Source organism: Pezoporus occidentalis, unplaced genomic scaffold (assembly GCF_034315485.1).
Source record: "Pezoporus occidentalis ecotype Australia unplaced genomic scaffold, CSIRO_AGI_Poc_V1 ctg27, whole genome shotgun sequence".
Taxonomy (NCBI): domain Eukaryota; kingdom Metazoa; phylum Chordata; class Aves; order Psittaciformes; family Psittacidae; genus Pezoporus; species Pezoporus occidentalis.
Window position 1 is genome coordinate 6,311,042 of NW_026914611.1, and position 23,087 is coordinate 6,334,128.

General features: G+C 37.5%; 1 protein-coding gene across 3 annotated transcripts in view; it reads left to right on the forward strand.

Moving 5' to 3' along the window:
- The window catches only part of GPC6 (glypican 6), a 725,860-nt gene that overhangs the window by 391,955 nt on the left and 310,818 nt on the right, over positions 1–23,087 (forward strand). For all 3 annotated transcript variants that reach the window (XM_062624577.1, XM_062624578.1, XM_062624579.1), the window contains exon 3: positions 16,895–17,286. In XM_062624577.1, the coding sequence (XP_062480561.1) occupies positions 16,895–17,286 (392 nt within the window). The remainder of the gene's footprint in view (positions 1–16,894; positions 17,287–23,087) is intronic.

Consider the following 23,087-nt stretch of genomic DNA (forward strand, 5'->3'; position numbering starts at 1 on the left):
TATCTGAAAAAAATCACATCCTCTAAGAAAAAGACATCTCCTTAGGCATGGGCATGCTCCCCCCTTTCATGCCTAAAGATTACATTAACATGTATTTACAGAAAAATTAATGTCCAATGCTTGATGCTAGGGAAAGAAACACATAAGTTCATTAATTGATTGCAGGATTCATGTGTAGTGGGTTATTTCTTGCCATTTGTAAAGACATGTACCATAAAATGAATTTCAAGAGCTTGTTACCATAAAGGACAGTAATGACAACTGAACTGTCTATCTTAAAACTTTATGAAAACAGAAACAGTTTTTTAAATATTGAGAACTCACTCAATTATGAAATTTAAGCAATGTAAATGGACTCCAGAGATACGATTGCAATTCTAAGAATAGAGTAGTTTGCAAGCTGTCACAGCTAAAACATTCAAATTGAAAATGCATTTTTAATGTAGTTCTAAGGCTCTAAAAACAGTAAAAGCAATCTTTAACTTTCTTTTCCAGTTTCCAGATTTCAGACTTAGTCCAGTACCCATTTTAGATGCATATTCCATCAAATCTGTCCTACTTAGTTATCATGTGAGCTCATCAACCACTGAATTTTATATATGATGTAGTTGTCCTTGTTTTGGGAAGCTAAAAAAATCCCATATTACCTCCAAAGGGTTTGTTTCACCCCTATAAGTATGCAAGAAGCAAGTCCTATAAAAGAAAGACAGGGTTTCATTTTTGAACAGTTTTTTTTGTTTGTTTATTGGGTTTTATTTCTAGAGCATACTTTTTTTCAGTGCTGTCCTAGATCTGAGCATGCAACATCTCTCTGACTTTCTCTGAGCTTTCCTGGCTCTTTTTATGTGCACTTCTAAATTGCATCATTTGCTTTTCATCCCCTCTCTCCCTCTCTCCCCTGGAGAGGAGTCTGGCTGCTAGCATCTGCACAGACAAGGTAGCCCCCAGCCTCCATCCTCCTGGCTACATCATGGAAGTGCAATAGTTTGCATACAACTGATACATCTTCATCTTTACCTTTCTGGTTTATATAGGCCTTTTAATTAATTTTATCCTTCTCCTAAATGAAGGCCAGACACTATATCACTGGCTTCAATGATATTTGTTCTCTAAGCAGACTAGTTATAATAATTTAATTTTGCTTTATTAAACCACAGAACTAGGTCAGTTGGTATTTTTTTAATAGATGCAAACTAGAACCTTAGAGGTTGCAGGAGATTTTATCTGTTTTATCCACAGAGGATCCTAATTGACGTATGTAGCAACAAACACCAAAACTATCATCTCAAGGAATCTTCTTAGAGCACCTGTAAGAGCCTTATCTTCATGTCTTCAGATACCTGACTTAAACTTGTCCTTGACAAGCATGTTAAAAATGGTCACTCATGAGCTACAAATCTCTTAGCTTACAGCTAATGCATACATTGCGCAGCTGGCTGTCACGATGCTAGCAAGATTTTTCTTCCATGATCAACCAGGAGCTTAACATTTGAAGCATTCAAGATGCTTTTCATTTATTGTCATTTCTGTGTCTTCCTGAAAATGATGAGAAAACACATCTCCATTGTCCAAGCACCACCCACCTAAGATGTACTTTTAGCGAAGTTGCCAGCGCCATGCTGAATGAGAGTACCTTGCTATTTTTGCTGAAACTAGACCTTTGCCAAACTCTGGCAGTTGAGGCCCCCTTAATTTGAAGTACGTGGAGCACTGTACAGAAGCCAGACACAGGAGGACACAAAAACTACATTGGCAAATGTACTGTCAAGTGACCCATGAACAAAATTGAGATTGAGTTGCCCTTTGAAATAAACCTATTTGAATTTTATTATCTCTAGAGCACCTTGTGTCTCTAATCTTGTGAAAGGTTAGTATTCCATCCATCAGAGCAAGATCAGCGCTCTCGTTGATGCCTGTGCTTGATGATAAGTGAATGCAGCAGTTTGGGCTGGAGGAAGGCGATTCATTACCATCAGCAGTTCAAAGAAAGATTGGGTAAACAGATGCTCAGGGAAGCAGGTTCACAACATAGACCATGTATATTCCAGGTCGAGACAGCAGAAATCATAGGAGCAAAATGTCAGCAAAGATTTAAACCTTTTAAAAATAATCCAGGCAAAGTAATTTTACCTTATTTCCATCATTTTATTTTGTGTCACAGATTAGCAGACCCAAATGTCTGCTGCCTACAATGCTAATCACTTCTATCCAGAAAAAAAGCTAAGACTGAAGGAATAAATGAGAAAATAATAAAAGAAAAAAAAAAACAAGGCTCATGACCAGATTAATGTCCACCAGACAGAAGAAAAGAAGGCAGACTGTGGTATTAAAACATAATGCTCTGGGTTTATTAATTCAGAAGTTGTCCCTCTCCTACCTCAGGTAAAAATCATTCCTCAGTGTTATGCCTTCTTAAAGCTTACCTGACATTTTGAAAAAACCTTTTGTGAACAGGCATCGTTTTCATCTCCTTGTTTGTCTGAACTTTCTAATTTTGTATTATGCTCTGATTTATACATATGATTAAGTTAATAATAGTGGTGACATTCCTTCTTGTTTTAAAAATAGAAGTATGATTTGGTTCTTCATTGTTCTGTGGCAATGTCAGCTCCAGCCCTGTGCATTCCTTTGAGAATATAGAAGTAATCCAAAGAATTAAAATGTGTATATTTTTCTAATCCTTTAGTTCCTCCTGGTGGGTCTGGATTTGTGCCTCTGGCTTTTCTGTCTGTCCACAGCAGACCATGTATTCATGATCTCACATTTAGCTTTGAAGGATAACAAGAGGCCCTTTGGCCCTGATGCCAATGTATCAGCCAGCAGCAAAATAACATGAGACTGAATTTTTTATTTGCTGTCAAACTTCATAACATCACAAAGGAAAAAGAAATAGAGGTAGTTCTGAGGTATTACATAGGCAGAGGCATGTTAAAGCGGTAGAAATGGTTGTATGCAAAGTAGGAATCTGTTTAGTTCTTAGGCAGTATCTGCAGTGCAGTCACAAAATTTAAAAAGAAAAAACAAAACCCAAGCAAAACAATGCCAAAATAAACTCAATTTGTAATAAATTATACTGAATTTGTAGTAACTTGTACTGATGCTCACAGTATAAAAAAATCATAACTTTCAGCATAATCAGATTAAATCAGAGCCTGTAACAGAATGTACAAACCCTGATGTCTCCTTAGAATAAATAAAAGTGTTTAGAAGAGGCCAATTTTAAAGCAAATAACAACAACAATAAAATCCAGGGTATTTATGGTGTTATGAAATATTTCTGTGCAACTTCATTCCAGAGACAAAAGCTGTTGTTTCTGTGTAATCAACAAAAAAGATTTTTCAGAACCCTCTACAGTTCATTTTCAGCTACTTAACTAATTTCCTGTATTTAAGGGACTGACACTATAAACTATACATGGGTGCATAACTCTAATTAAAGTGCTTAATGACTAAATATATACTAGGTAGGCTCTATGGCACCTGTTGCAATTATTGTGACATTAAACATAAAAATTTCAATTGAAATGTATTATAAATACACATATTACAGTCAAGTCTGAGTGGACATATGGTCTTTACAAGAGGAATGTGTGACTAATAATGCTTCTTCAGTGAAAGTGGACGATATTTTTTACATAATGGGTTGAACGAGCAATAGAATTTAATACTGAACCCTAATATGAAAGTCACCTGTTGGAAACACATTTCTAATTATGTGTTATGTAAATGAGGAAGCAGTGAAAGTATAAGGTCATCTAGGCTACATAAAATTATAATGTACTTATGAAGTTTCTCATTATGGAAAAGGAGCAGTGTAATTAGTGTCACTTAATATGTAGCATACCTAATGTTTTCATTTCAGAAGTTATTGCTGTTTTATTGTGAGCTTGAAAGTCTTCTCACAATTACTTAGTTCTCCATTCAAGGCAGTATGTTGTCTCAATTAAAAACCAAGTGTATTCTCTCTTGTGCCCTTTTCAAAGAAATACATATTTTTTTTCTAGCTGTACTGAAATATATGCCCCTTACTGTGTTTTATGTCTCAGTGTTTCTCCTAAATAACTAGTATATATACATTTGGAAAACATAAATAAAGAAGTTATTGGATAAAAAAATTTACAATCATTTCTTACAATAGGTATTTGTTTTACTTCCCTATCTTACCAGACTGCTAAAAACTTTAGTCTTTCAGATGAAGTTGTAGAAGAAGCACGAAAATCACCTTATCAAGCAATAATACATATACTCATGTGTATTAAATGAAAATACTAGTACTGATCCATTGGGGTCAATATGAGGAGAGGGTCCTGCGGGTGTGAAAGGGAGCTCCCATTTTTTAGTCACAGCCAGAATTCTGATCTAAAGCCTTCTTCCTCTCCCCATGGAGAACATAAAGGCAGAGCTGGAGCAAGGCTTCATGCGGAGGTTCCGCGGTCCCGTATCTGGAAAGAAGCATCATGTACCCTGGACTACAGATCCTCCTTCATTTGACAGGCCCTATGACTAAGGCCTCCTTAGAATTAAACCTGGTGAGAAGGGTCAAGGACAGCAAAAAGAGCTTTTTCAAATACATGGCAGACAAAACTAACACCAGAGGCAATGTAGGCCCACTGATGAATGGGATGGGTGCCCTGGTGACAGAAGATGCAGAGATGGCAGAGTTACTGAAAGCCTTCTTTGTCTCTGTCTACTCTGCTGCAGGCAGTCCTGAAGAGCCCTGTACCCCTGAGACCTTAGATGAAGTCAGGTCAACGGAGCGGTTTGCCTTAGTCGATGAGGAATGGGTTAGAGATCAGTTGAGCAATCTGGACATCCATAAATCCATGGGTCCAGATGGGATGCACCCGCGGGTGCTGAGGGAACTGGCGGAAGTCATTGCTAGACCACCCTCCATCATCTTTACCAAGTCTTGGGAAACAGGAGAGGTGCCTGAGGACTGGAGGAAGGCAAATGTCACTCCAGTCTTAAAAAAGGGCAAGAAGGAGGACCCGGGTAACTATAGACCGGTCAGCCTCACCTCCATCCCTGAGAAAGTGATGGAACGCCTTATCCTTGGTGCCATCTTAAGGCATATCAAGGATAAGAGGGTTATGAGGGGCAGTCAACATGGCTTCACCAGGGGGAAATCATGTTTGACCAATCTCTTAGCCTTTTATGAGGAAATAACGCGGTGGATGGATGATGGCAGAGCGGTAGATGTGGTCTACCTTGACTTCAGCAAAGCATTTGACACAGTCTCCCACAGCATCCTCGCAGCTAAATTGAGGAAGTGTGGACTGGATGACCAGGTAGTGAGGTGGACTGCGAACTGGCTGAAGGAGAGAAGCCAGAGAGTTGTAGTCTATGGGGCGGAGTCTAGTTGGAGGCCTGTAACTAGTGGAGTGCCTCAAGGGTCAGTACTGGGACCGGTATTATTTAATATATTCATCAATGATTTAGATGAGGGAATTGAGTGTACTATCAGCAAGTTTGCTGATGACGCTAAACTGGGAGGAGTGGCTGACACGCCAGAAGGCTGTGCTGCCATCCAGCGAGACCTGGACAGGCTGGAGAGTTGGGCAGGGAATAACTTGATGAAATATAACAAGGGAAAGTGTAGAGTCCTGCATCTGGGCAGGAACAACCCCAGGTTCCAGTATAGGTTGGGAAATGACCTGTTAGAGAGCAGTGTAGGGGAGAGGGACCTGGGGGTCCTAGTGGACGACAGGATGACCATGAGCCAACACTGTGCCCTTGTGGCTAAGAAGGCCAATGGCATCCTGGGGTGTATTAGAAGGGGGGTGGTTAGTAGGTCGAGAGAGGTCCTCCTTCCCCTCTACTCTGCCCTGGTGAGACCCCATCTGGAATATTGTGTCCAGTTCTGGGCCCCTCAGTTCAAGAAGGACAGGGACCTGCTGGAGAGAGTCCAGCGCAGGGCAATGAAGATGATCAAGGGAGTGGAGCATCTCCCTTATGAGGAAAGACTGAGGGAGCTGGGTCTCTATAGTTTGGAGAAGAGGAGACTGAGGGGTGACCTTATTAGTGTCTATAAATATATAAAGGGGGAGTGTCACGAGGATGGAGCCAGGCTCTACTCAGTGGCAAACAATGACAGGACAAGGGGTAATGGGTACAAACTGGAACACAAGAGGTTCCACTTAAACTTGAGAAGAAACTTCTTCTCAGTGAGGGTGACAGAACACTGGAACAGGCTGCCCAGGGAGGTTGTGGAGTCTCCTTCCCTGGAGACATTCAAAACCCGCCTGGACACATTCCTGTGTAACATTATCTAGGTGTTCCTGCTCCGGCAGGGGGATTGGACTAGATGATCTTTTGAGGTCCCTTCCAATCTCTAGCATACTGTGATAACTGTGACAAGATACACAGTTTTTGGGATCCTTGTTCTGCCTATGTGTCATTGATAGACGGTATCCAAGGAACCTCTGGAAAACTGAAATTTAGCTTTCTTCTTATTGTTTTCTCCCTTTTATTTAATTGCCATTTCCTTGGTTTTCTATTTTCTCTATTACTATTTTTGTCCCCTCTGGCTTTTGATTTCCCACGACACCTGTACTGCCTCATTTATGCTTGTTTATACTCCCATATTTTAATGTAATTTAATTTCTGCAGTAGTATAGTGCAGGAAAACAAACATAAGGCCTGTAGTCAACATGACTCACCCTGGACACTTCACCGCCTGCTGCTCACTAGGACTGATCAGCTTTTCAACTTGTTCCTCAAACTCCATCTCAGAGGGCTGTCACTCTCAGCTGGCATGATTTTTATGAGAACAGTTAGTGGGAGTTTCAGCTCAAACATGACACAGCATTAATGTTAGGGCAAAAAAGGGTGGAGAAAAACACTATAATATTACACAAGGAAATAATGTCTAGCACTAATTCTAGTCACTGAATGGAAACACTTTGCCAACAAAAGTGACATGGAATCTCCACTAGGCTCAGGAGGATGCACTGAACACCAGTGAGGAAAATTTGGCCTGTACCTACACTCCCCATCAAGCTGTCTGATAAAAGCCATATAATGTGAGAAATCACATCTGTCTGAGAGATAAGGATGAAGATTGTACAGTACAGAGAGCACACAATGGGGTCTCAAGATTGCAGAGATGGAAGAAGTAGTAAATGGAAGAAAGTCTAGAAGTCCAGTGGCTGTTCTGCAAAAAAAAAAACCCACCTCAACAGACAAACAAAACCTGTTAAAAAGAAATCCAGAAATAGGTTCTATATTGCCTAGTTTCTACTGAGACATACCACTTCATTTCATGATAGGACCATAGGAAGGAGCTACAGACATTGTTTATTTGCTTAGCAAGTCATCAACTTGTGGGTTCATTGAAATATTATCGTCTGTATGTTCAATATATTAAACAACTAATCCACAGACCAGCATAGAAGAAAAAAACTTCCTTATTACTACATGAAATACCCATTTAGATGGTAGCATTATATGCAATACAATTAATGCTAATAAATGGGAACAATTCCCCAGATAAACTTGTCCTAGGAATTTTAAGGCTACTCCTCTGTAGTTCAATCAAAGAAAAAGTAGATTATACTCTTTGGTATCTAATATAAGCCTAAATATATAGAAATCTTGCAAAGATCATTTTTTCAGCTCATGATACTACTGTATCTTACACTGAAGTTTCCTTCTGATTGGAAAACTTTCCCAGTAGACACACTCATAGGAGAAAAGTTTTTTCTTCAGAAGATAGGTCAGATAAAAATCGATCATGCAGTTTCTTGACCTAGTGAACTCATGTCTGCAGATGAAGATTTCTGTTGACTTTAAAGCTATTCAAATACAAACTTAATTTTTTGATCCCTGATCTTTGAAACATCCAGGTATGAAAGTTTATTGACTTTACAAAACCACACAGGGGACTCAAGATCTTCCTACCAGTACATGCAAGCAGATCCAGGTTCTGAAATAGTTTCCTTCAAAATAATAGATCTTTTCCGACATTTGTAACTTCTTTGAAGTCAGCTGTATTATCCTTAACCTTTGTTCTTAACCGTATGCTTAATCTATGATTTTATGTATTGCCTTAAGTCACTGACTGCCCAAATATGCTCTCCAAGACCATTGTTGCTCCTTAACTTTCCTACTATTACCTTTGAAAAAAAATATCATCCCTCTAACAATCTGAGAACATCTAAGTTGAATTTCTGAGATTTAAATTAACTTAATTTGATGTCACAAAAGAAAAAGTTTTTTTACTTCAGTGAAGTTTGTGTAGCTCAATTTACAAGCAAGAAATTCAATCATACCTCTGTATTATTAGTGTAACAAATAGTACAGCATGCAGTGTACAAACAGTCAAGAAACAACTGGGAAAACAGTCTGGATGTAATACTGCTTGGCCTTAATGGTGCATGGAGTTCCTTTGAGTGTGGATGTGGGGAAATTGGATAAGCTTAAAAATAAGCAAGTTATCTTGCAGGTAGTTTTATCCTTTTTTTTTAGTGGCATTAAACCATAACAGAAGTTATTAGCTGCATTCAGGGATGTCTGGAAAAACCATCAACATGGCTTCATTACCTCTTAAACTGCAGACTTATGTACAAAATTGACTTTATAGATATAATAATTTCAATAGGAAGTTAATCTTCAAACTGCTCTTACAGCAGGCTACTGCCAGTTACCTCAAATCAAAGTCTTTGCAGTTATTGTAGTAACATCTGTCTCTGGGCTCACATCTTAGAGGGTTTTTTTGATATAATATTCTGATTTCCTTAAAAACACTAAAATGAGCTTGTTTCAAAGAGAGAGAAAGGTGAAATGAGATCGAAACGAAAACTGCAATGGATTTACAGCAGTTACGTTAAATAAATATAACTGTGCAAATATGTCTTAGCTCTCTGTGCTTGCAAGTGTGATGTAAAAGTAGCTGCAGTTCTCATTTTAAACATATTGTGATACACCCAGTCTGACCTGTTTGATACCTGTCTTTCCACACTGGGATTCAGGAGCAGCACTTCCTACTCCTTTGCCAAACAGATATGATCCAGTGGATGCTTCAGAAAACATGCTGGTCTTGACGCTGAATAGGGCCCAAGAACGGCTTTTCAAAGTAGGAAGAAACAACAACAAAAAAGACACTGTTCAATTCTAAAAGAGGCAAAGAAGCCCTCCTCAATCTCTTACGTGTGTAAATCCAGTTTGAGATTTCTGCCTCCAAAGCCCAGTTCCAAAGTGTCACAGCTGTCAGTTTGTGGTTAATCACCACATGGTAAATAAAAGTAAATGAAGATTTCAGTGTTTTCCTCTGGTCAGCCAGAGCCTCCTTCCAGATGAATGACTCCTGCCCTTAGTCAATTCAAGCTGTCTACTCTGAGATCAGGTGTGAAGGATCACAGTGACTTCAGCACCACATTCCTTTCCAGCACAGCACCTGGCCTCTGAACACCACAGGACTGAGTCTACTGATAGCAAATGCTGCCTGTGATTTAGGACCGGCTTCTCAAAAAATTGCCTACTGTTTTTCTTTTTTCCTTCTTCAGGGAGAATATATAAATTATTCTGGCCTAAATCAGTTTTATCGGGATTCTAGCAAGGCTAGAAATGGTTGTTAATTTCCCCCATGTCTTCTGGTCCACCTTATGCTTCCCTATATTAGAAGTCAGCAACTTTTAATACATTTAAAAGATTGATACAGATTATAGGCATGGCAAAGAATTTTCATACAAAATGTTAGATGGTGAATCTCCTTAACTGTAGTACTAGATATTTAATAGCCTCTAGTGGTGTGTAAGGAAAAACAGAACAGTCTTTATATTTTAAAACAATTGCTGCACTGGGTCATATAGTTTATATTTTGTTAATATCATTTTCATGAAAGCTTTAAATGTTTCTCAGAAGAAACTGTGGTGACTCATGAATGTTTCATGAGGCATTATGCATTTTTATGAACATATGATGTAACATTCATCATTCTGAAATTCACAGATAGCCATGAAATGCTGCATGCCTCTTTTTGGTCATGGATATTCATGACAGTACTACTGCTGTAAGCATTTAAATGCCCATTTATAAATATTCTAGAATGTCACCCTTCTGATGCCATGTCACATTTTGCTTACATTTTATGAGTACTTCACTTGTGTATTTTCCACTTGATAATGAAAATCAAACCTTCAGGTATAGTTACTGGTATATATATATGTGTAGAACTATCTCATTGCTTTCGTTTTATTCCTAGCATTTTCTTTCTTGGTTATTGCTATGAGTTCAATAAATTCTTTGAGGGGGTCTTGGGAATTTCAGGTTTCATATTTATAATCAAGGATACATTATCAGTATAAAGTACCAGATGCAACATATTCTAGAAAGCTGTAAAGACTTCAAAAAGTATGTGTTAATATCTAATTTAATTGTTCTCATGTGAAAGTGTTACGTTTTGCCTAGTTGCAGGATTGTCTGTATAGAATCAATGGCAGGATCAAGTCTCCCTTTTAGACATACTCAAGTGTTAGTAAATGACCTTCTGCAGTGAAGAAACACGATGTTTAGCATTTAAATGTTGCACCTGCATCCCCTGAAGTTGTTAATAAAGTTCTTATTGATTTCAGTGTTGCAGAATAAGGTCTTATAGACCTTTATCAATGCATATAAATCAGCTTTGAGTAGATGACAGCTCATATAAGTCTATATTAACTTTCATTTGTACAGTAACTTCTTTGTACATCCATGTTAAATAATGCCTTAAATTCTTCATTGGATTAGGTTGCCATTGTGATAATGGCATTTGATGTATAAATATCAGCTTAAAGGTTTTTTTCCCATTTGCCCGCACTTGATCTAACCTGGCCAACCCAGCCCATGATAGATGTTCATGTTTCTTCCCCATCCTCATGTCCCTCATTTTAGCACACGACAATGCAGTCAAGACAATGCATTGTCTGCATTCTCCACCTTGGGGAGTGGTTAAGGTTCAGTGGATCCTTCTCCTGGGTGTCCTTGTTTCCTCACAGCAGGTTGACCCATAAGGGGAAAGAAGTCATGGACTCTGAGCAGGAGGCAGGGAAGATCACAGTGAATTGTCTTCAATTACAAGTGTTGCAGTAATCTGAGAAATGGAGGGTTTAAAGAGGAGATAGAGACCCTCATTTTTACTAACAAACATTGAGACTGTGCTGGCTTTTAACAAATTTAGTAGGCTCCAAAAGATTTCATAATGTCATGATATTTACAGGTGTAGTACATTCTAGAAAGGTATCAATATCCATGAACAGCTAAATCATTTCACCTGTAAATGATTTTACCCAAAACATATAAGTAAAGGATGTGGATCACCTATTTTGAAATTTGCAATTACACAATTATCTGACTTCTATTTCTTAACTTTAAATGCAATGTGCGTACATTCAAAATGAGGTAAAAAAATGAGAACGATTTTCAACAGACCTCATCACACTGCAGCTTTTGTTGTTCCTAACGGGAGATGAAATTGGTTTCCCCATTGTGACTGTTGAGTGTTTCTAAAGGTCAAAGATGTAAGGGAATTTTAAAATTAGTTATTCAGGCTCACTAAAAAGTAATAGCAATGGACTGGTAGCCTTATGCATACGATTAATTCACTCTTGATTATAAATACAAATGTAATGTTAAAAAATAGGGGAGAGCATCATCTGCTCTAAGTATTCTCCTTACAGCAATGTTTTCTCAATCAGGAAGTTAAATTGAGTTCTTTTTGTTTTGTAAGGTTAGTTACTGCTACAGGAATGTCTCTGGAAACCTAAAATAAGACACTTGGAAAATATAAAAGTATAGAAACCAGAGAGATTAATTTCATTTGAATTTCCTTGAGATAAATCACAGCTTTCACTAATTGATAGCATTGTGAAATACTTCTTTTTAAAAAAATAAAAATTAAAAAAAGAAAAAGAAAATCATGCCTTTGCAAGGATCCTGCAAAAAGATGAAAGTTCACAAATATTTTTTTTCATGAATGACTTTATAAACAAAGAAAAGCAGAAACAGGGCAGTGAAAAAACCCACACCAACCCAAAGCCAACAAAACTATGATTGATGTATGTCATGAATGTAAGTACCTGTACCTAAAGAACCCCCAAAGAACCTGTCTAAAAAGTCAGCTTACCTGAATTCTAATATCCTTCTTACCATCAGCCTTATCAGGACTGGGAAGTTCAAAGACATGACATTAATTTAGGTAACTAAAGCCCACATAGGGTGTAGATGCATGCAAATCTTCACAATAAATGGTAGATCAATAGATTTTATACATCTAAATTCTCAAAGCTCTTTGCAAATCAATGCCCACAAGCAGGAGAACAAGGCTGTAATAGGGTATTGCCTGTATGTTTTGGGTGGTGTTAGTCAATGATGGATTAAATCAGTATGCCACCCTGATCAATCTTTTCCAGAAAGGCTGATAAGGCTGATCTAAGATCAGACATATATCTCTGTCCACAGCCTCTAAAGTGCTCTGTGCAGCTGTGCTGGTTTTTTTCAGATAGGATTCAGACTGCTTGTCCGGTATATCAGATGCTCCATAGTATGGCATTCAGATGTCAAGTTCTGCTAAAAAAGAAAGCTGAGCAGACTATATGATAATTAAATGAAATTTCCTTTGGGTCTTTATGGTCTTAAAGCTCATGCATATCTTTTTTGTTTTGGGAATTGTACAACAAACTTTTTCTGGCTTGTCTTACAGTCAGGTGTTGGTTTTGCTTAAATTACAGATGGAAAAGAAAATGCAGGGGAATTTATCATGCTAGAAATGATGATGGAACATCAACTTCAACATAGCACAACTTTTTTTAATCTAATAATTGCCAGTAGATGGTTGTGAATATATTTTGTTGAAGGTAGGTATTACATCATGTCATACTCTGATATTAGCCCAATCCTGATGCACTGACTTATGGCAACTAGTCATCACTTTGGAATTGGGCTAGCTCCTAGGTTGAATTGCATAATGACACTAGATTACCTATGCTAAAATGGAGTGAAGAAATCAGCTTTCAGTTGAGAAGGTAGTGTGAGAGCTGGCAAGACACTGCTTTTAATCTAAGAGCAGTACCTACCATTCAGTAAAAAAATCTAGTAATGCATTGTGTCCTTTCACTTTGTAACTGAGTTGTCTTATCACAGACAAAACATTTTAAAGCAATTCAGACTTCATTTGCAGAGTCTGTTATTATCTATCTTTCATCCTTAATTTACAAATAATATTTAAAAATGAAAGCTAGCCCAAGTGTTATCCGTTGACTGGCAACCTACCATTTAAGCCTATATAGAGCATGTAATGGTTTGAAATAGCAATCTTCTCTCCGTCTTTTCAGTAGTTCAGTGTGCTTTAGAACTTATCTTTTCTAGCTACTTCATAAGCAGAATGGAAGGGGCTTCCTCAGACCATCTGGGTAATAGATGAGAACTGTAGAAAAAAGTGTTTGCAACATAAGATGTAGCCAGGACATATTCTGTCATATAAATGAATCACCACTTAAAATTAGGAAGAGTTATTTCCAGAGTTAATACTTCTCATGACAGCCTCTTTTGGCAGCAAAAAAAAATCACAAGATATATATTTTAAAACACTGTGCAGCTCTGTCTTATATAGATTCTCCTCTCCCACCCTAGTACTTGAGTGCCTTCCAGAAGCACATTAAGCAAGATGACTAATGTCTATCTCATCTTCATTCTTTTACTTTGAGCTGAAATATTACATTGTTTTTCAAAAGCTACCTGCAAGTTGATAAAATATCATCTTTGCAATGAACATAAAATCTTTGCATTACTGTGAAGACCATGGGAAAATTCAGCCTTTGGAGAAGCTAGTACAGTTTCTCCTGATCTAACTGGACAAGTGCCCAGTTATACCAGGACACAGTTTCTGTACATAAGATTACATAAAAAGATGCAAATCAGATATCCATCTTGATGTATGGAGGATTAAAAAAGCAAATAATTCTTCAGAGCAGCATTTGTTTTGCTGGACAGGAGTTGATTGAGAATTTTTCTAATTAGTACAATAGGAGATCTCTTTCTTTCTGGAACTAAAGAGTTATTCGATTTTGTAGTTGTTGCTTCATTATTATCCTGACTCTGCATAGTGTTACTGATGCAGATAACTCTCTTAAACTATCTTTTGTATCAAAGCTTGTAGACGACTAACAGTCTAACTTTTTAATGGCATCATAACTCACTCTAAGCAATAGCTCTCAAAAGACTAGAGACCTATGAGAAGACTAAAAATTGAATAAATGTAATGCTATTTAGAGGGTATTAGCTTTCCTACAGAATGTATATGTATGGTGTCACATTTGGACTAGCATGAAATTTTAAGCTTGTGAAGTTACTGATAATGTTTGTATCGCAGTATAAATAAAGATTGCAACCAGCATGACCACATTATGTTACATGCTGTAAAGCACAGATTAAGTATCTACCCCTCCCTGAAAAGTTTGATTGGCTTCCAGCAAACTGACTATGAGATTGCTAAATGATATCCCCGCACAAAGAAATAGTAGGCTAACAATCTCAGAAAAGAGCATCTGTCAGCAAGCTCAGTTATGCCTTGCTGTGACTGACTTATGCAGTGGCATCATTTTATAAGATAAATAGTGGGATTCCCAGTATAGCTATGGATTGGGAGGATCCAGCATGTGAATTGCTTAACAGCAGCCCCCTAGCATACAGGGAATTATGGAAGAGAAAATGAGGGTCCTGGATTTGCTTTTTTGTGATCGTCTTTCCCAGTTGTCATTCAGTTGCACTGTTCCAAAAGACTGGCTTAAACTTTAAATAAATTTTAATTCAAGCCTCAAGTTCTCTGCCATCTTTTTGCCTTTCAGATTGTGTGACTAGAGAGCTATATGTATTCAGCAGTACAGCCAGTGTACATTATTTCTTAGACCAAGAAATGCTGAATATATAAAATAGTATCAGGATGGTTCAGACATCAAGGATAACACCAGGTCAGGGTTAGCGTGAAAAACAGCTTTGTTTTGCTTTTCTCTTAAATAGCTTTGTTATAACTAGTGGATAATTTGGAAAAACAGCAGAAAAGACTGTGTTGTGTACCTCAGGTTATTCTGTTTGGCAACAAAGAATAGCATGGGTTTCTTTTTCATTGTGTGTTTTGTTGTGGTGATTTTGGGGTGGTGGTGTTTGGGGGGTTTTTCTGCTTCTCCTTATATAAAATATTTGGCAAAAGCATATTCTTTTCCAGCTGGAATTTGTTGCCTGTGAAGAACTATGGTTTTAAGGAGAGTTTAGACATTGATACATTTATTAGAATATATTTTGCCTTTAATAAATGCTTTGATGTAGTGAGTACATTCTCAATGTTCTGTATCTACATTTGCATGATAAACCCTTTGCAGTTATCTGGGAGATCAAAGACTGAAGCTCTGCACGATTTCTGCCAAAAAGATAGGCTCTTTTCTTACTGAGTCCTTGTAGACTGGTCCATACTGTTCAGTGGGTTCTGCTTTCAGCTGTTCACAGTTGCAAATCTTCAAATTTAGTGTAGATTTTTTCTTACACTGTCTTAGTCGCCATCATGTCTTTAGCATTGCAGTGTTTTTTCATTTTTATGAGTCACTGCAGCCACAGCAGGGCCCTATTTTTTAAAGAGTATTCACATTATAGCATTAGCCAAGACTGTAAGAAGTAAGCACGTCCCTGCAGTTAGCACACACAGATGTGTCTGTGGGCAATGACCACATATTTAGAATCTGGTATCCCAGAGTTGTCTGTGGAGATGACTTCTGCATCAGTGTGAATCATTTAATTGCAGCAAATATACATGTTTTGCCAAAGATGTTGCCATCTCTGCCTTGCTGTCTGCAATGCCCCATTTGCAGGCTGTAGCAGTCAATGAACTTTCTCCCAAAAGAGGTTTAAGAAGGTTGACAAGCGGAAGGTGGGGTCTTCTAAAAACCAGGATAATCTGTGCCAACTCTTAGCAGATGTGTTTAAAGAACTACTGTACATGTTCAGTTAATTTCTTGGGAAAACCTAAGCACCATATGGCTGTTCAAGGATCTTAACAGAAGAGATGATAACATATTTCCACTGTATCTCATGGGCTTGGTTTCCAGTGTGAATAAAATCCACAAGCTGAAATTCAGAAATAGGTTATAGTTTTGGCCTCAGCAGATAAAAGGCACAGAAACAGTAAAGTCTGATATCCTTTCAAAAAATTTTAAGGTCTGCTGTTCAAAAACCAGCAACTAGCACAAACTGGAATTAGAAGGCTGGCTGTGACATGACTAATGGAGGGTTCTAGTACTGCTCTTCAGCAGAGTAGCAAATTATTGAAAATACTAACAATTTCTTAGTATTGCCTAGACACATAATCCTTTTAAGAGGGATCCTGTTCATTACCACTCAGGTCTCTTTCAAATTCTCTTCAAGATTATTTGCAAATAAGTTTTCAGATTTATTTCAATTGTATATTGTCCTATAATGTAAAAACTTCAGAAAAATTGAACTTCTCATTATCTAGCTAGTCTGAAATCCTTAAATTTTCAGTTAAATCATCATATTAGTGACTTCACTTTTAGCTTAGATGATGTAGTATAATGCCTATGGAGGATATTGCAAGGGATAGAGATCGCCACATTCAAAAAGTCCATGAAGAAGAAGTGGAACTACCTTCCCTGAAGTTCTTTTATATGGGTTTTTCATGTTCACTGTTACAGGTTCTGCATATTTCTGCTTGGGGAATTCAGGTTATAATCTATTTTTCTTTACATCTAAATTAAGCTTTTTCCTGTCCAAATAGAAGCATTTCACTAGTAAAGTGCTGTGGTAGCAAAGTGCTGTGTGTAGACAAACTTTACTAATGGCCACAAGAATGCAATCAAAAACCCCTTTGTAGCTTACTGCTATATCCATTAACACTTGCTTGTTTCCCCTGCAGAATTTTTCCGAGAACTTCTGGAGAATGCAGAAAGATCCTTAAATGACATGTTTGTCCGGACATATGGCATGCTGTACATGCAGAACTCAGAGGTGTTCCAGGACCTTTTCACGGAACTGAAGCGGTATTACACAGGAGGCAATGTGAACTTGGAGGAAATGCTGAATGATTTCTGGGCTCGGCTGCTGGAGCGGATGTTCCAGCTCATAAACCCCCAGTACCATTTCACTGAGGACTACTTGGAGTGTGTAAGCAAGTACACAGACCAGCTGAAGCCATTTGGAGATGTACCCAGGAAGCTAAAGGTTCAAGTGACTAGAGCGTTCATTGCTGCACGGACCTTTGTTCAGGGACTGACAGTAGGAAGAGAGGTTGCGAACAGAGTATCCAAGGTAATCTGAAATCGGGGGGCAAGGTGTTAAGCTTGAATTTGTCTCAAACTTGCTAGACAATTGAAATGTGACTGTGCAACTTCATTTTTAATATGAGTGGTGGGTGTTTGATTTGTTGGGTTTTATGTCTACTGATACACCCATCCTAAGTTTATAAATAGGGGCGACAGTCGTTTTTAATTCCTTCTGGAGATATTAAGGCAATACTGACTGCAAAGCATTTCTCTGTGCTTAGGACACAAATACCAATATAAGTCAATGTTACAGCATGATACTGATTGTCATTAGTAATTCAAAACTGGCTGCATATATAAAAGATGATGATTATGATCAGAATTTAGATGTTTCAAGCAAATTTATGCTTCTGTTCATTAGGGCAATACAGCTCTGCCAGCATTCATTCGTCATGCAGCTGGGTGATGGATTTTGTTAGAAATGTCTAGTCGTGTTTGTGATGAGAAAATAGACAAACAGTGACACCTCTGAAGCTTGAGCTTTCCCAAAGGATGGTTTGACACGCATTTATTTTAGTTTTATTTATCTATGCAAATATTTTTGATAATTGTTATCTTTGAGGGCTTCACATAATTAAAGCTATGTAAGAAAAAAACACACAGAGAAATAACCCATCTGGCTACCAGAAATGTGCCTGAATTACTGTATCTTATGCAGTGGTTCAAATTCAGGTTTATTTTTATGAATTGCTCTTCCAGCTAGATACTTGTTCTGTGATCTGGCTATTTCACAGTCCTCGTAGTATATTTGGACCTTAACTGTATTCTGAATTCTGAAATGCTGTAGTGAGATCCACTATAAAATTCCCAAAGACATTTGAATGGTAAGTGCATGAATGATTTTGACATTTGCCCCATGCAGTACTTGCATTTACAAGCCTAAGCCATTCATTTTCCTCCTGACGACTGCCTCACTTTCTTCATTTAAATCACAGCCAGAAGGTGAGGTAGAGGTAGAGGCAGATTTTCAGTAGACTGAAAATTCAAGCACTCAAGATGAGGCTTCTAAACTTTTCTTATCCTGTATGATGAGATATTTCGCAATTACAAATTCAGAAGCCATGAAGACAAAGAAGTAGTCACCAAATGAGAGCCTGATTTTTATGTCTAGGTGACTGGATAGGAGGAGGGGGTCATTTTGCACTTGGAAGTCAGTGAATGAAATACATGATCCTGGTTACTCAGCTAGAACCAAGGTCTCTTCCTCCCAAGTGCTTCCTGGACTATAAGGTTGTCTTTCCTTTTCTTCTGACACTGTCAATACTTGCAGTCCTTTCCAAACAGTGGCAGGGCATCAGCATGAAGTCCAAGTCCACGTAGTCTGACATGGGGAAGATACAGCTTTTTAGACTCCAAGTTTCAGAACTCATAGATCTACAGCCCCAGATTTCCTCTGAAGAGAGATGATGTCCCCGTGGGCCAGGTTTTAAGAGATAAAAGTGCTGAGCTCTGATGTCCGTATTGTCAGTATGCATGAGGTCTTGCTGCATCTACTGGATCAGACTGTATGGAGTAAGCTATGTAATTTGTGCAACAGATGTGTAATTTGTGAATCCCAAACAGATTAAGGCTTTAAGGTTTGAATTGTCTGATGAGATGTCACTTTCCCTGTGTCTGTACATGACTACAGAATGTGCAGGTGTCTCCTCTCTCACGTATCCAGGAAATTTCATCTTTCCTGCTGGGGTTTGGGCACATAAGCCCTTTCAAGAATAGGGTTTGTCACAAGATCTGTAAATGGTCCTATTATCCAGTAATGAGAACTACTAGCCCTGTAATCATGTAGAGAGCCTTTTTGTTGTGTTACTACCAAAAGTGTAGTCATAGACAGACCAGCATAAATGACAAATGCAGAAAATGACATCCTTTTCTTTAAACATCATTTAAAAAACCTGCAGCCATATCTTAGAGTTTATATGTAATTTTAGAAGCAGAAAAGAGGCATGTAAATATTTTTAGTTGCTGTTTTGGAAGTCATCCAAATTCAGCATGAATTTCATTTTCATTGTACTCTAATATTGAAAGATTCTGTGATAAGGATGCCACATCTAGGAAAGTCAAGATAAAGGAAAAAAAAAAACCCAAAACCAACAGAAAATGAAAAGAGCTGTTGAAGCTCTTTTACAGAAATCTTTGTACATTGTCTGCACTGGCTAGGAACAGGGGGGGATCTCCTAGCTGTAACATCACAAGCTAAAATGATTCTTTGCTTTGTATTTGCAGACCCATTATCTCACTGAACTGTCACTGCCAAGTGCCACTCACATAGAAAAATGTTGAGTCCGTGCTTTCAACTCTGAGAAAGAGTTTTATTATTGAGAAGGTTGTAATAACATCTCCTTTGCACCTTTATTTTCTCAGCCTTTTATGGCCCATTTCTGTAAAGCAGTTGGTGGGCCACACACTCAGAAGTATTTGTTCCCTATCTAATGTCAGGGACACATAATTTCTAAAGATTTCAGAGAGGGTGAAATGTTGGTGCTAACTGAAAATGAGGCAGTCAAATTCTTTCCAAAGGAGCAGTACCCCCCTCTCTTTCCAATTAATTATGCACTCAAGCACAGGCAAAATAGACAACACATATCACAAACATTTTCCACTTGCAATAGTAGTTTGCAATTTACTTATATCACTGAGATTATCATTTCGATAAGTCCCATTTAGATAAATAGGGAGGGAGGGTAGTTAGGATGTCTTGGGTTTGTAACTTTTTCTAATCTTATATTTCAATTGTAAGTAGTCATAGTTACATTCAGTCTTTCTGAAGTTGTGCAGTCTTAGTTGAATGGTGTTTTCATGATCTCAAAGTTCAATTGCATTTTTTAATTTTCAGAGATTGTAAAGACATTTTATTTCTCATGCCACTGCATTAAAACTTTGTCAGTCTGTGTTGATAAGGGCTTGTTAAATCTCCACTCAATGCAGTGTATTTATTTCCACTGTTTTGAGTAGACCTCAGCTCATTAAATTATATATATGCTTTGTAAAGATGTGTGTGCCTATGAGCAAAAAGGAATTACAGTATTTCTTACAGTGAAAAAATGAAACCTATTCATTCATCAATATATAAGAATCATAGACTATCTCAGGTTGGAAGGGACCCATAAGGATCATCAGTCCCACTCCCTGCTCCTTGCAAGACTATCTAAAACTAAACCATATGACTAAAGAGCATTGTCCAGATGCTCCTTGAACTCTGACAGGCTTGGTGCTGTGATCACTTCTCTGGGGAGTCTGTTCCAGTGACCAGCCACCTCCTCAGTGAAAAACCTTTTCCTAATGTCCATTCTGAACTTCCTCTGATGCAACTTCAATATATAATATTCAATATATGACATAAGAACTGTCATTTAGGCACACCAAACATTTATTTAGTTGGAATTTTTTTCCTCAAAGCTCAGGAGCAGAGTTCTCACCTAGTATACTTTTTTAAACTATAGCTAGTAGCTGGTTTATAGACTTTCTGAGCCACAGTCTCAGACATAACTGGTAAAATTTTTTGCTGCCTGTTTTTCTACTAATTTGTCGGATCCTAAAACCCTGTAGAATGGGCTTTTTTGCTTTGTGACCATTTGGTGGCAAAAAAAAAAAAGTGCTGTCCTTCTCCTGTATGCTGTCTTCTAGCATATTCAAATTCAGTATTTTTAAATGTATTTTGTTTTTCTCAAAAAAAAAAAAAACAACAAACCCAAGCTGTGATTTAGTATTTAATGCTAAACTGAACAAACTACTGAAAACATTTCTGAAGTTGCTGCCAGCTGTGATTGCCAATAATATGATAGAAAAGATGTGCTCGTATTTTTCATTTTCATGTTTATCTGAGCTCTGGATACTTTACAAGAAAGTAATGCCTAGTTATTCTTTCTGATTCTAAGCAAAACATTCTCAGTGGTCAGAATACTCTTTCTTTGAACTGAACCGTCATTGGGTGGTGGAAAATGTAACAGAAAAAAAAAAATGGAGAGGAAAATTTTGAAAAGGGAGGGCATTTATGTCTTTTGAGGAGCTTATTATTCCTGAAATACTTTTCACAAATATATTCATAACTGAATTAAGACAATTATAAAGCTGCTTGTACTGGAGAATCTTTTTCATTAAATAAGGAAGAGTATGAGTTCCAGACCAAACACAGAATGTAGAAAATAGAACTAATTCCCAAAATCGGATTAAGACTGAAACTCAGGATAGCATTCCACCTAAGGAAGACTTTTCCTGGAAACATTTTCTTTCCATATACTTTTCATTGCAAGTTAAAGAAAACAGGAGGGAAAAAAAAAAAAAAACCACACAAAAACCCCACTTTTTTCTTATGTTTCATGAGCATAATTTCCCAAGCCTGACTTATGCCAATTTCATGTTTTAACCAGGGTAAACTCACATTAAGAACATAGGAGTTTAGTAGAAAGAAAAAACAAATAATGACTTATGATTGGTCAGTCCTGTCCAAAAGCACAGTCATTAGCCAGCTGTCATTACCCCGCTGCTGTTCAGAGCTCTAATTTAATCCTAGGCAGACAGTTATATCTTCATTGCCTCTTGCAGTGAATCTGGCTCACTAGGAACAGCACATGAATGCAGAGTACTTTTATTTACATAGAACTAGAGGTTTAGTTATTGTCTGCCAGTTTTGCTTTTCCCTAAGTTTGACTGGTTTGTGATTTGTTTTTTTTTCTAAATTTGACTGCTTTCTTCCCATTATATACTGGAATAAGGACAAGAAGAATTGTTCTTAGTTTGACTGCGCCTTTCACACTTGCAGATCTGTGCTACTGGCAACAAAAGTAGTTTTTATACCAGAAGTAAAGTGAAACTTAGCTCAGAGGCATCATTAGGAGCAGTAAGTGATTTTGTTAGTGGAATAAACACCAAAGATTTGTGACCCAGCCACTAAGAACTTATTTCATTAATGCATTTAAATATTAATTATCTTGTATTGCAGAATAAAAAAGGCTGTTACAATAGTTTTCTCATTGTATGGCATAGGCTATATGTCTCCCTCTTTTTAAAGGAATTAAAACCATTCCTCCCCTGAATATTATCAAATTATGTTAATATCAGACTTATTAGAATCTGGTGATAAATGGGCAAAGTAAAACAAGTTCAGTAATACAATTACAAGGTTAAACCTAAGATTAGTAGCGAAAAAAAGTCTCTAGTAATTGCCTGAATTACTTCTACTCACAGAATGCCAGGCCACTGCTTTTCTAATACACTAAATCAATATTCTTACAAATTCTGCTTTTCATGGTTTATAAGTAAACATTCAACAGTTTGTGAGACACATAAACAAAGGTCAATATTGAATGTCACACTGATTCAGAATGTAATTATTGCATGGAGGGGGGGAGAAATATGACATGTTGATAGTTCAGGTAATTAAAAGCCAAAACAAATCGTACTTCAGTGCTGGAAAATGTGATTTGCAGGGTGTGACAGATAAAGAGCTACATGTCCTGTATATTTTAACTTCATTGGATGAAGAGATTTGGCGTTTTAAAGTCACAGAGGGAAGGAGATCTAAAAAGGACTGTGGTTTTGACTAAACTTTAATCCTTAGTTCAGATTGTTAGTTAGGAACAACCCAGCTGAGCAAGCATAATTTTTATGATATTTTGTTTCTATTGCATTAAGTTTTTTTTCAGTCATTGATTCTTTGAGTTTTAATTGAATTATCCTATCTTTCTAAGAACTTGATCACACCAATTCAGGAGTCTATCCTTTGGTGTTCCTCAGGCAGGGAGTCCAGGGATTAACGAGCCAGGGGAGTTTCAGAGCTCAGAGATGTCT